Source organism: Cupressus sempervirens, chromosome 2, assembly GCF_028749045.1.
Source record: "Cupressus sempervirens isolate cs-2001-9-10 chromosome 2, ASM2874904v1, whole genome shotgun sequence".
Lineage (NCBI taxonomy): Eukaryota > Viridiplantae > Streptophyta > Pinopsida > Cupressales > Cupressaceae > Cupressus > Cupressus sempervirens.
In genome coordinates, this window is record NC_143119.1 from 279,560,860 (window position 1) to 279,575,692 (window position 14,833).

At 34.1% G+C, this 14,833-nt stretch overlaps 1 protein-coding gene across 1 annotated transcript; it reads right to left on the minus strand.

The window, feature by feature from the left end:
* Positions 1-514: 514 nt before the first annotated feature.
* LOC149572134 (peroxidase A2-like) lies at positions 515-3,897 on the minus strand. The gene is made up of 4 exons (XM_089810580.1): positions 3,610-3,897; positions 2,117-2,308; positions 1,292-1,457; positions 515-1,165 (listed from the first exon to the last, which is right to left on the minus strand). The coding sequence occupies exons 1-4, from the start codon at positions 3,814-3,816 to the stop codon at positions 750-752; spliced, it is 981 nt and encodes a 326-aa protein (XP_089666706.1). The 5' UTR covers positions 3,817-3,897; the 3' UTR covers positions 515-749.
* Positions 3,898-14,833: the final 10,936 nt, after the last annotated feature.

A 14,833-nucleotide genomic window follows, 5' to 3' on the forward strand; every position in this document is an offset into this window, starting at 1 on the left:
CACTCTTAACAATCAATATTGTTGCAAGCATAGTGGGTTTAACCATGGAGGGAACTTCGTAGTTAAGTGTGCTCAAGCTAGAGTAGTACTGGGATGCGTGACCTCCTGGGAAGTTCCGGTGTTTCACCTCTATCAGCATCAATTAGATCCAACGAATGCTAATTGTTCCATTTATTCTCATGAGAGATAGATTCATGTATGAATCACTACTCATGATATATGGGTCAATGAGTTTGACTCAAAAATTATAGTGTTAAATCATGATAGAAATATTAAAATTAAACCTAATAAATAGACTCAATATGTTAATTTTCTAAAGGAAATGGATATAAGAGCAATCTGACCCTGAACTGAAAAAGCTCACCATAAATATAAACATTAGTTTTAAATAAATATGAATAATTAATCATATAAGGTTTGCTCAATTCGTATTATTGTTAAATTATTAGTTATTTTATATAATATAAAATATTGATGTCAAAATTCCAATACAATCAAATCAAAAAACAATTTAACATAATTCTAATTACTTGAAATTAAAAACATGATATCATACATTGAACCATACCCAAAATCTCATGTTATAGCTATAGAAATCTAAAATATATTGGATCTATCTGTTCCTGGTACCTACTCTTCCTATTCTACAAATCTAGAGTTTATACAGAAAGTCAATAAGATTGACAAGAGACATTTTCTCCATTTTAACAAAACACATCATAATCCCCACTTGGCTTGTTTCTTGGTTGCTAAGAATTCACAACCCTACAATTGGTGCGAACCTCACCAGCAGTGCCAGTGAGTGGGCTTATGTTTCCCATTTTGATCATGGAATTTACGAAATCAGTAACGAAGGTGGTTGGGGTTGCACTGTAGGTGTCCACCAGAGCCTTGGTTTGAGCATTAGAACTCGAATAAAGTATTTGATCTGACTGCAGAAGCCCATCGTTGTTCTGAAGATTCTTGAAGTAGGCATTATCAAACCAGTCCCTGGATCGACGATCAAGAGGCGCCAGTGTATTGTTGTCTCCAGATGGAGGGCATGTGGTCTGCAGTGTTGCAAGCAATGTTGATTCTATTGTTGGATCAGGACTTCCACTGCCATTGAAGTCGAACAGGCGGTTATTGAAAGTCGCACATCGGGCACGCCCGATCGTGTGGCCGCCTAGAATAGAATAGTTAAACATTCATAAGTAGGAGGTATTTTCTACATCAATTCAAATTGTGATATGCTATTCATTTAACTAGAGTAGAGTAAAATATTTTTAAGGTTGATAAAATTAAGAAAGACCTGATAAAGATACAACGTCTGCAACATTGAGACCCACTGCTGCGAATTTGGAAATGATTGTGGTGAGATTGTCGAAAGGGGAGGGGATAACAATGTTGGGTGCTGTTGAGCTTACAGTTGTGGCGTCTCTTCTTCCTAGAAGAACTGACCAATTGGGACCTCCACTCTGTAAACAATTTGATAATAGATTATTGAGTATGATTGGAAACAATGATAGAAACTAACTATTGATCTTTCTCATTATCAACCAATTTCAAATCAGCAAACATTTTTTCTTTTTTGAGATTTGTCAAAATACAGTTATTTTTATTGTTTTCGATCACAAAATATGCAGATCATGAAGATCAAATGCTGAAATTTTTTTTTAAAATCAGTATTTTTTGGATTTTTTGAAATTTGGTCAACCGTACATTTTGTAGGGAGGATAACCACATCACTTGAAATCTGGTTTTAGAAAAAGAATCTGAAGACTTTAATTTTTCTTAAAAGATGTTTATAAACAGACTTAGAAAAAAAAGTTTAGCTAGATAGAAATGGAATATTTTTTTGAAAAAAATTACATATAGAAACTTATAGTAAGATACTTATTGAAAACAAAACAACATGCCATCAACAATTTAATAATAGATTATCTAAAATAATAATATAATATATTTATATAATCAAATTTATACATTTGAAACTAGTTTTAAGATTGAGAAATCTTAGCTTTGAAAATGCATTATTATACATAAAGTACTACGCTGCAGAACACAAGCACGGTTAAAAAGAAGTAAATATCTTCAAGGTATGTTATTGAAAAGTGGGGATGAAAGAAGGGCTTACAAAGAGCACTGAATCACGAGCAGCAATAGCGACGATATCTGCACAAGAAACAGTCTTGCTGCAGTTGTTTTCCACAGCTGTTTTGATGGTATCAATTACTTCGAATCCTCGCACTGAATTGTTATTGGGACCTGCAGTCTTCTCTCCCGTTACTGTAGCCGTGTCATCCAACAATAGTGAAGCATCGCAACCCTGAACATACAAAACAGTTAAGACCTAATAATTGAATACGATGTGTTTCTGTATCATCTTTACTTCGATAAAATAAAGCTATCTTTAAATATCACATACTAATGGAAAAATCAAGCTTAAAAAAGTAATTCAATTTAGACTATTTAACACTTTTAACTTAAGAATCAAATCACCACACTGAAAAAACAACCAGAAAAAAATCCATTAAAAAAGTTTATAAAAAGCTAAGCTAACCTATCTTAAGAAACCACCCCTAATAACAAAGCTATCAAGCTACCCATTCACTCCTCACCATTCAAATGAGACAAGTAAGTTATATTTTTTAGTTTTAAAACTAATCTGCTATTTAAAAGAAGTTGGTGGTAGATGACATCTTTACACTCTACACAAGGTCAATTCTAAACAACAAGATGAAAAGCAATAACAAGAAATGATCTAGGAGTACAAATTATCCTACTTAAAAAGTGAAGAGTATGTATATTAAGATAGAGTGATGTGTCATGATTTTACTACTCTTCTCTTATCAATCTATTATTAGTCTATATGAATTATTTCCAATGCCTCCTCTTAAATTGCACTATAGATACAGTTTGTGACTTCTAGTTATTTGGCCAATCTGTTGCCCATATGTTGAGCTATAGTTCATATGGACTACCATGGACTTCAACCTACGATCTTTCATGTATTGTTGGCATTGTCTACCGACTCAACTATTGGATCCTACTTGATCAACTCATTATTGTGTGGTTAATTGCTACCATCCCCTTAAATGAAGAACATATGCTCAGAACTCGCAGCTCTTTGATCAACACACCATTGGTTTGAGTGGGGCTCCTAGCTCTTTGACTAATCCATCATTGCTCTAAGCATAACTTATTTTCAACAACCCCATTAAACCACACTACATGTGCTTTGAGCTCTCAACCCATCATTACTTGGAGCATAGTATATTTTCAAAAACCCATTAAATCACTCCACATGTGCTTGAGGTTTCTAGCTCTTTCACCAACTCATTGTTTGGTCCAAGAAAGACCATGGTATAGGTGCTTAATATTCATAACCCAACTCTAATGTCATATATTGAATTATAGTTCATATGAATCAATTAATACTCAAACCTAAGACCTTAAGACCTTTCATTTGATACTGAAGTACTCTAACTAAAACTAACTAAACTATACCTTTTTTTTCAAATAAGCAAACCATCATCTTCAATCAAACACATATATAATCACCATAGCAATATCCAATAACAATAGATGGTATACAAATACATCAATTGGGTGTAAATATAAATGTACATTGACAAAGCAGTCATGGAAGTGCATTCGGAGAAGAGAGGCGGCCATTCTGGTTTCAGTAATGATAGCTTGTTTTACAAGTTGACGAACGATGGTCTGCAAGGCTGGACAAGACGTATCATAAAAGGTGGTCGTAAGCTGCGCACCAACGGCACAAATCACCACAAAACCCACGAACAAACTACTCAAAACTCTGCTTCTCCTCATTTTTCAGACGATGCAAACAACTGTATTTCTGGTCCAGAGTTTATTTTTTATTGAAACAACTATACTTTCCAGTATTATTTCACTTCATAGAAGAGTCAAGGGTATTTATAATTTGCTAAGCGTCTTGCCAATAACATTTGTTTTTATAGAGTGGAAAGCTTAGAAGATTCAAGAGCCCACGCATGCCCGCATTAGAGATTGTGCGTTCCAGTTAAGTGGAGTTGTTAGCTTAGTTTGTACAGCCCACTTATTAGCTGCAGCAAATAGGAAGCTTAAAAAACCAGTTTATTTAAATGAAGAGTTGGTCCAAGTTACGGATCTTGAGGCATAAAGCAACCGCCCCTGCAATATGTTTTTGTCTCTATAGCTTGTCCAATCACATTTGGGTTATGTAGCTCATCCACCTCTATAATGTCTTGCCCATTTGAAGCTTCTAATGGTAAAATATTTGAGTTTCTTCCTAATGTTGTATTTTCTTGTGTGTTGATAGAGTTTTTATTTTATTTATGTAGTTTATTTTAATAGTTTTTTCCTAATTAAAAAAGTGTTATCTAGATGTTCTGTTCTTAATTCTTAAAAAATAGATTTGTTAATATATTGATTGTTTAGTTATAATGGTGAAATTTGCATATTCAGGGTATTTTTTATTTGAAGGTGATGTCAATATGACCTTCAATAAAAGAATCTCTCTTGAAAGGTGATGTCATTATGACCTTCAAATAAAGACCTTCATTTTAATTTTTAGATGTTTTAATGTTATTTGAATGGAGCCTTTAAATTAAGATAACTTTGAACTACAGCTGTAATCTTTGCATGAGAGGCCCTTTTATTGTCACTTTTTGTATAGTTAACAAACAACTTGTAATCTATGCTATAATGTCCCCTTTTTTGTCAATTCAAGATATAGGGACAATTACCTTGCAATCCAAATTGTAAGAGACTTCTTTCTTATCCTTAATTAGTACTATGAATTATAAATTATGAATGTAAAAATTATGTATTTGATGAGAACACACACGCGCACGTGCGCGCATATACATACATACATACATACATGTTTACATGTATGTATGTATGTATGTATGTATGTACGTATGTATAGATATATATTTATTTATGTATGTATGTATGTATGTGATGTAGGAGCATCCAGTGGTGTAAGGGCAATCCTGTATCACCCAAAAATATGCTTAGTGTTAGTTTCTGTTTAATGTGTTTTTATTTCTGGATACCCATTTGGGTCAAATAGATATTCCAACTCTCATAGTTCCACTATTGATTTTTTGGGTTAGTGTTCTTGAGCACCTTGGGATATGTGCCAATGTAGAAAATAGGTTATTTTGTAATTGATCCATAATTATGATGAGTTGGAGGGTCTAATTTGGAGGGATGATTATACTTGTAATTTAAAGCACTCCATAAAAAGAATTAGGTCAAAAGGCCTTAACGTTTGAAAGTTATTGCAGTTTTAAGTTGCCTGGAGACCACCTAAGAGCACTTCAAAGTTAGATTTGAGGCAGTAAATGACCTTGTATGGGCTTAAAAAATGGAGGATGAGTGAAGCTAGTCTATAAGGCTATAGAGCATTTGGAGAGCTTTCTGAATATATAAACAGTTCATCAATCGGAGTCCTAGATCAAAAGTTATGCCTCCCAAAAGTTGGACTACCATTTCTGAATTCTTCTAATTTTGTACCGACTTCTGACGTGTTTTCTAGAATCTTCTATTTTGACAATGGATGACAAATGGAATATTCTAAAATGTATTCCTAACCCTAAACCTAATTCAAGTTACTTAAGGTCATTTCTAGAATTGTAAACATAGTTTTTGGTGGAGTTTGAGAGAAGGTGCTATGAGAAGGGTTTTTCTCCAAAATCTAATAACATTGTAAGCCCATAGAGCATGTTATGGAGTCTATTTTTGTTGTACTAAATGTAATAGCATATTACTTCTTATTATAATATTCCCCTTTTCCTGTTGTATTCATTTTGTCTTGGGTTGTGTCTTTCATCAGTGGTATCAGAGAACGCTGACTATGAGGTAGTTTGCACCAAGATTGTGGGTTGTGGGTTTTGATATAGCAAGAAGATGCCTCCACAAAGGGAGCGTGGTAGAAGGGCCAGAGTTGTTCCTCCTGAAGTTAGAGCCCTCTAGAGACAAGTTCAAGCATTGCAAGAGGAGATCCATAGAGGGATGAATATTGTCGTAGGCAATGAAAGTGAGGAGGAAAATGAAGAAGGAAATATTGAGCAGGAAGGGGAAGGAGACAGAGAATTCCTAAACTAGGTAGAGGAGAAGCTTTTTAGGGCCATTACCAAGCTGGGAAAAAGTCTTAAAATTGATGTTAGCATATTTTTGGGAAATCTAAACCCAAATGAGTTGATCAACTGGAGCAATGAGCTAGAGGTAAGTATGAGGATATCGAGGACCCTGATAGGGTTAAGTTTGTGAGGCTAAAATGAAAGGCCATGCTAAAATTGTGTGGCAAGAGGTTCGATTGGAAAGAAATAGAAGAGGAAAGGAGAAAATCACAAGATGGGATCACATGGTGGACAAACTAAAGAAGTAGTTCATTCTTATTGATTACGAACTTGATTTGTTCAAGAAGATGCAAGGGTTAAACCAAGTAGAAAAATTTGTCTAGGAATACACAAAGGAGTATTACCAAGTCCTTATTAGGGTAGGGCATGTGAAAGAAAACAAGGAGAAGGTTTCCCATTACCTTAATGAGTTAAGACCTAGCATTCAAGAGGAGTTAAGTCTGATTAGAATGATTAGCATTAAAGAGAAATACCAATTTTCCTTGTGACTTGAGGAGAAATTAAACAGAAAGTTTGATGGATGGCAAAGAGAGCGCAGTCAAGGAGAAAGGGGTGGTGGCAGGTCATTTGGAGTTCAAAATGAGAACCAAAATAAAAATGAAGATGCAGCCACCAGCCAAAACTAGAGGAATGAGAGTTTCAACCACTTTCGTGATCAAAACTTTGGAGATCAGAGAGGAAGAAGTAGAGGGCATGGACAAGGTTTAGGAAGAGGAGGCTTCTATGGTACTTGCTTTCATTGCAATGAAGAAGGTCATCGAGCCTACGAATGCCCTCAATGCTAAGGAATCCAAATAGGGGAGCTAATGGTCAAGAAAGGGTTTCTCATGTGGATGATGATGCACATTTATCACATTCAGAGGATGTAGAAAGAGGAAAGGTTCTAGTTAATGAAAGGGTCTTGATGAGTGGTGAGACTAAACTTGGACAAACGAGAAATTTGTTTCGTACTAGGTGTAAGTGTGAGGGTAAATGTTGTGATGTGATTGTTGATGGTGGGAGCATTGACAACTTGGTGTCAAAAGAAATGCTCTCAAAGCTAAAACTCAAGAGGGAGAAACAACCTAATCCCTATCTGATTGCTTGGGCGCAGGATGATCATAAGGTCCTGGTTAGTGAGAAATATTTGGTAAAGTTCAAGATTGGGAGTTACCATGATGAGGCTCTCTATGACATCATCCCAATGGATGTCTACCATTTATTTCTGGGAAGGTCACACAGTAGTTTGATAAGCATGCTATACATGATGGTCATGCAAATACATACTCCTTGACATAGGATGGAGTTCACCACAAATTGAAGCCCTTGATAAAAGAAGGTGAAAATGTATGCACTAGAGCTACGGTATGTCTTGTTGATGGAAGAAAATTTTTGGATGGCATGAAACATTAGCATATGTGTTATGCTTTAATTCCTAGAAAGGATAAGGAAAGTAGTAGTGAAGTTGCACTTGAAGTTTTAGGTCTATTAAGTGAGTATGGAGAGGTCATCTCTAAGAGTGTTCTAGAAGGTTTGCTACCACTAAGGAAAATTAGTCATCAAATAGATTTACTCCTTGGAGTTGGTTTTCCAAACAAGGTTTCTCATAGGATGACTCTTACTAAAATTGAGGAGCTAAATAGACAAGTTCAGGAGCTATTGAAGAAAGGTTTAATTTGAGAGAGCTTGATTCCATGTGCAATACCTACAATGTTGGCACCAAAAAAGGATGGACAGTGGATTATGTGTACAAACTATCAGGCTATAAATAAAATAACCATCAAGTATCAGTTTCCTTATCCAAGGATGGATGATCTTGTGGATTGCTAGAGTGGAGCTCAGTACTTCACAAAGATAGATCTCTAGAGTGGTTATCACCAGATATAGATACAAGAGGGAGATGAATAGAAGACTACATTCAAGACCAAGGAGGGTCTATATGACTAGCTAGCCATGCCCTTTGGACTAACCAATGCACCAAGCACCTTCATGTGGCTTATGAATGAGGTACTAAAGACATTTTTGGGAAAAAAATTTATTGTCTATTTGGATGATATTTTGATTTTCAATAAGTCCTTGGATGAAAATTTATTGCACATTTGTAGTATCTTGAAAGGTCAAGGGAAGAGAAATTTATGATTAATTTGAAGAAGTGTAGCTTTGTCAAAAGGAAGTTAGTCTATTTGGGATTTGTTGTATCAGTTGAAGGTCTCAAAATGGATTCAGAGAAGGTGAAGGTCATCTTGGAATGACCTACTCCAAGGCCTGCCACTGAGGTGAGGTCATTCCATGGTCTAGCTAGTTTTTACAAGAAGCTCATTAGAAATTTCAATAGTATATGTGCACCCCTAACTGAAACAATGAGGGGGGATAGAAAAGAGTTCAAGTGGACTATGGGAGTTGTAAGGAGATTTGAATTGCTGAAGAAGAAGGTGATAGAGCAACCTATGTTGACACGTTTGGATTTCAGCAAAGTGTTCCAGGTGGATTGCGATGCTAGTGGTAGTGTTATTGGGGTTGTGTTGAGCCAAGAAGGTAAACCCATTGCCTATTTTAGTGAAAAATTGAATGATTCAAAGAAGAAATATAATGTTTATGATCAAGAGTTCTATGCAATAGTTTAGGCCTTAAAAAAATAGAGGCATTATTTGTTTCCAAAAGAATTTGTCTTGTATACTAATCATCAGGCATTATAGTACCCAAATAGCCAAGGTAAATTGAATCAGAGGCATTTGAAATGGGTAGAGTTCATGCAAAGCTATATATTTGTATTGAAACATAGAAAAGGAAGGTCTAATAGGGTTACAGATGCATTAAGTAGGAGATAATTATTGCTAACAAAAATGCAGGTTGAAGTGGTTGGGTTTGATGAACTTGAGACTCTATACCCTGAGGATCCTGGCTTTGCAGAGGCTTCGAAGGCTTGTAAAGAACATGTTACTCTAAATAGGACCAGGTGGCTAGATTACATGATTCAAGATGGTATGTTGTTCAAGGGCAGTCAATTGTGTATTCCAAGGAGTTCCATTAGGGAGAACTTGATCAAGGAGAAACATAGTGGAGGTATGGCAGGACACTTTGGTCGAGATAAGACCATTACCATTATTAGTGAACATTGTTTTTGGCCTCAATTGTCACAGGATGTGAAGAAGTTTGTGCAAATTTGTCAAGTATGTCAAACAGCCAAAGGATTTAGTAATAACTATTGGACTCTATCAGCCATTACCTATTCCAAGGAAGCCTTGGGAGGACATAAGTATGGATTTTTTTCTTGGATTGCCAAGGACATTTAGGGGTAATGAATCAGTATTTGTGGTGGTTGGTAGGTTCTCCAAGATGGCACATTTCATTCTATGCCACAATACTCATGATGCAGTGCATATTGTAGATTTGTTTATGAAAGAGGTAGTGAGGCTACATGGTCTCCCAAAAAGTATTGTTTCTGACAGACATACTAATTTTGTTGGGTATTTCTAGAGGACTTTGTGGAAGAAGTTGAAGACACAATTGAAGTTTAGTTCTACACATCATCCATAGAGTGATGGACAAATAGAAGTAGTGAATAGAAGTATGGGCAATTCGTTGAGGTGCTTAGTAGGAGATAAGTCCAAGGCATGGGATTTGATTCTACCACAAGCAGAATTTGCTTACAATAATTTTGTGAATAGGAGTACTGGTAGATCACCATTCCAAATTGTGTATGGGAGTAGTCCAATGACTGCACTAGAGTTGAGGAAGATGGAGCAAGGAGAGAGGACAAGTGCTAAGGTAGAAGAATTGTTGAACATGTCAAGAACCTACATGAGGAGGTACATGCACATATTGCCAAGATGAACCTGCAGTATAAGGCTAGAGTAGAACAAAAGAGGAGACATAAGGAGTTCCAAGTTGGGGATTTGGTTGTGGTATACTTGAGGAAGGAAGGATTTCTAGTGAATACCTACAACAAGTTAAAGATGAAGAAATTTGGTCCCTACAAAATTTTGAAGAAACATGATTCAGGAAATGCATATGAGGTGGAGTTGCTAGATGGGATTCACATTTCTCCTATTTTCAATATTGCAAACTTAACTTAATATCATGATGATAGTGCAGAGGAGGAGTTGATGCTAGATCCATGTCTAATTTCTACTTCTGAGAAGGAAGAGATTGAAGAAATTTTGGATAGTCATGTAGGCCAAAGTACCAGAAATGGGTAGTATGAAGAATACCTAGTGAAGTGGAAAGGACGACCAGTGGAGGATTCAACTTGGATATCCACAGTGGACGTTTCCCATTTGGGTTTTCCTCTACCAGCTATAAAGTGACAGGGTCACTTTTCAATTTACCCTGGGTGTCTGATGTAGGAGCATCTAGTACTGTAAGGGCAATCTTGTATCACCCAAAAATATGCTTAGTGTTAGTTTTTGTTTAATGTGTTTTTATTTTTGGATACCCATTTGGGTAAAATAGAGATTTCAACTCTCATAGTTCCACTATTGATTTTTTGGGTTAGTGTTTTTTACCACCTTGGGATATGTGCCAAAGAAGAAAATAGGTTATTTTGTAATTGAGCCATAATCATGATGAGTTAGAGGGTGTAATTTGGAGGGATGATTACACTTGTAATTTAAAGCACTCCATAAAAATAATCAGGTCAAAATGCTTTATGATTTGAACGTATGAGCCTAAAAATGGGGGACGAGCAAAGTTGGTCCATAAGGCTAAAGAGGGCTTGGAGATCTTTTTGAAAATGTAAACGATTTTTCAATCAAATTCCTAGATTAAAAGTTATTCTCCCAAAAGTTGGACTACCATTTTTGGATTCTTCTAGTTTTGCACCAACTTCTAACATGTTTTTTAGAACCTTCTATTTTGGCAATGGATGCCAAATGGCATATTCTTAAATGTATTCCTAACCCTAAACCTAATTTGGATTACTTAAGGTCATTTCTAGCATTGTAAACATAGTTTTTGCTAGAGTTTGGGAGAAGGTTCTATGAGAATGGTTTTTCTCCAGAATCTAATAACATTGTAAGCCCATAGGGCATGTCGTGGAGTCTATTTTTGTTGTATTAAATGTAATAGCATATCACTTCTGATAATAATATCCCCCTTTTCCTGTTGTGTTCATTTTGTCTTGGGTTGTGCCCTTCATCAATGGTATTAAAGCGTACCTTCATCAATATGTATGCACACATATAGAAATATTGATATTGAAACTGATATAGATACATGTGTAGATACAAATACAAAATCAAATAGAGATACAAATACAAATACATATACAAATACATATATAGATATAGATATAGATACAAATGCATATCACTACAATAGCTGATATAATAATAAGGATTATGCAAGTTTATCATTATTTCAAGAATATTATCTTTGGTTAATTTATCATTGGAGAATATGTTTATGATCTTATTCTATATTCACTTACAATAATTCGATTGTTATTTTTTTTCTATGACCCTTGAATTGGTGGAACTGAATATATCACTTAGAATAATTGGATTGTTGGGTATATAATATGATCCTTTAATTGTATGCAATGATGAATCATGTATCACTTACAGAAATACTATTGTTGTATTGGATGCGATCCTTTAGTTTTTATAATGTCTAATTTTCATGGGGTAAAATCTACCAAACTCAAACAAACTAGTTAGTATCACCAATTAAATCAAAATATTAAACTAAAAAATCCATTTAACCCTACAAACAACAAAAATGAAAGCATAATTGTAAGAAATAAAATATAAAAAAATGAAAGCATGCAAACTAATAAACCCTCTAAGCATCTTTTGTTTCTCTTTGTTTGTATGGAGTGTGCACTCAATTGTGATTCTTGCAGTACTTAGACTCTGAACTCTAAGAAATGTGATAAAAGATATGATTCCAAAGGATAAGAAATTATATAAAAATAGACAAAGGTTTGATGCTCAATTGATTGAAAACCTACATAAGTTTTATATATATATATATATATATATATATATAGAGAGAGAGAGAGAGAGAGAGAGAGATGGTTGCTTAGGTAGAATTTGTGGTTAAAAGGAATGTTCAAGATTAATCAAAGAAAATCAAGTTTAGTGAATAAAAAGAGATAAGACTAGAGATATTTTGGTAAGTTTGGAAACCCATTTAACTAAAAAATAGAAGATAAAATCTAAAGATATTTCCAATTTTTGGAGAGATAAAGTTTTCAAAAATTGAAAATGGAAAGACCTTGTCTTGTTTTTTTTTAAGGAATATAAGATTTTTGGAAGAATAAAAAAAGGTGATTTTCCAATTGTTGGAAAGTTTAATTTTCAAAATTGATAAATCCTCATAAATTGGTTTTTTTCTAATTTATAAGATTCAATTGAATTAAGATTTAAATTAAATGAGAAACAAGGAATTAGTTGAAGTTAAATAAATTTGGAAATTTAAATTGAGAAAATTTGAGATGAAAATATCTTAAATTATTTGCTTAAGAGAAAAAACATTTTATTGTGAGCAACTTATGGAGAAAGCGCAAAAAATGCAAAATTTGTGAAATTCACAATATATTGACTTGGAAAGAAACCCTAAAAGTCTTCGCCCTACTTCCCAGTCATATATCAAAGAAGGACATGGAATCTAGCCATTGGCAAAAGACATTAGAGGAGGAAGGTTCAGGAAACTCCACTAAGAAATCCAAACATTGAATTGTCTAAGAAGAGGAAATCCCTTTGAAGATATAGTCCTCCTTTCCCACAACATAGGGTCACATTTTAAAGAAAATGGGAAGACTGATTTCATAGTCAACTACAATTTTCCTAGGTTCCAAAATCAAAAGATTCAAAGGGATGTGGATAATTTCATTATCTTCCTTAACACTAAGTTTCTTTAGAAGTGTGAATCAAATTATTTTAGGGCATCAAGAGGACTGCAAAATTGAAGAAAATATTAATTATAGTAATCAAATAAAAATGCATTCTTGACTCATCAAAAGAAGATAATGAGACATATGGTGGAGAATGGAAGCAATAAGGCTATTAGAAAGATTAATAATAATGTTATTCCATTGCAGGGAAACCATCAAACATCCCAACATACTGATTCATATCATCCAAATATTTCAACAACAATCCCCAATCAAGGTAAGAAATATTTGAGGGTAAATTGTTTGAAATCTACTATTGTAGGATCAATAAGAAATAATCAAGCTATAGAAGATATGGTTTCCACTATGAAAAATTTAAAAGAGAAAGGTTGATTGGAAAAATGGGATAGTCTAGTCATTCAAAGGAGAACTATGGAAAATTGTGGAATGATTCATTCATGAGCTAGATAAGTATCACTCATTCCTTGGACAAATTTATTTTGGTAGAATATAAATTTTCTCAATTCAAAAATATCCTTCTTAGTAAATTTAAATTATCTTTTGATGGATTCCCCTTTTTTTTAAATGGTTTCAAAAATTTAATACTCAATCTTTTATTCCATGAGAAGTTCCAACATGGGTAAATTTAAGGAAAATTCTAAATGAACTAAATAATTGGGAAACTTTAAAACTAATATGTAATGGCCTAGGTTCTTTCCATGGTTTTGAACAACCAAAATTTTCTATTGAGGACATTCAGATTTTACTAGACCTAAATCTGGTATGTAACTACCAACTAATTAAGTTTTCTTATAGATATGGCTTATATAAAATCAAACCAGTAATATTTAAAGGTTTAATTGATACTAACATAGTCAAATGGTCTAATTTTTTTGGTGATCTAGCCAATCTTTGGAAATTAGCAAAGTAGGTGAAATAAATTTAGGTAAAGGACAGAGGGAAGGCTAATCAATTAGCCAAGAAGATCTTAAGTGAGACATGATAGTTGAAAATGGAACAAATGAAACATAAGCAAAGATAGGAAACACATAGAATGATGGAGTCACTAATTTCAATAACCCAAACATTGGAGCTTCAACAAAGCAAAACAAGGATTCTCAAACACACATAACAAACAAAAAAGATGACTACATTAAGAAAATAGAATCCAACATGAAGATGTTGCTAAGATTACTAATAACGGTAACAAAAGTTCAAGATGAACTAAGAGCTGATCTAATCCATTGGCATTCTTTGAGAAGGGGGAATATTCTAGTGAATTTCTCATTAGATTTAGAAGACACAGATGATCTAGCAAGAAGGGCATCTCCCTCTTCCCCAAATCGTAATGAAACCAAGAACAATTTACCATTAGAACTAGAGGAAATCTATAATATGATGGATTTAATGGATCCTTTGATAGAAGCCTCTCCAAGAATAGATAAAGCACAAGAACATTTTCAAACAATGGAAAATATCCTAAGATGGAGGAAGATGAAATAAACATTGAGCAAGAAGAAAGGATTGTAAAAGATAACTCTAAAGTCTTAGGATTAGTCTGTTAGAATATATAGTCCTTTGAAATAACTAAGAGGGAGGGGTGAATTAGCTATCCAAATATCATCACAAACATTAACCTTAAACAAACTTAACCATGTGAGTAATATAAAATGAAACCATAACAAGATACTCATACACAATTAACACCAGATATGTTAACTAGGGAAACCCTTGATTAGAGGGAAAACCCCGGTGGGGATGGTACCCACAAGATGATGTACTAATATAAATATTCCATGTTAGAGGATAGACCTTATTAGAAGTTTGTTACAATATTTAATACATATGACTCCCTATTAGGAGATTTTGAATCCCTGTTAGG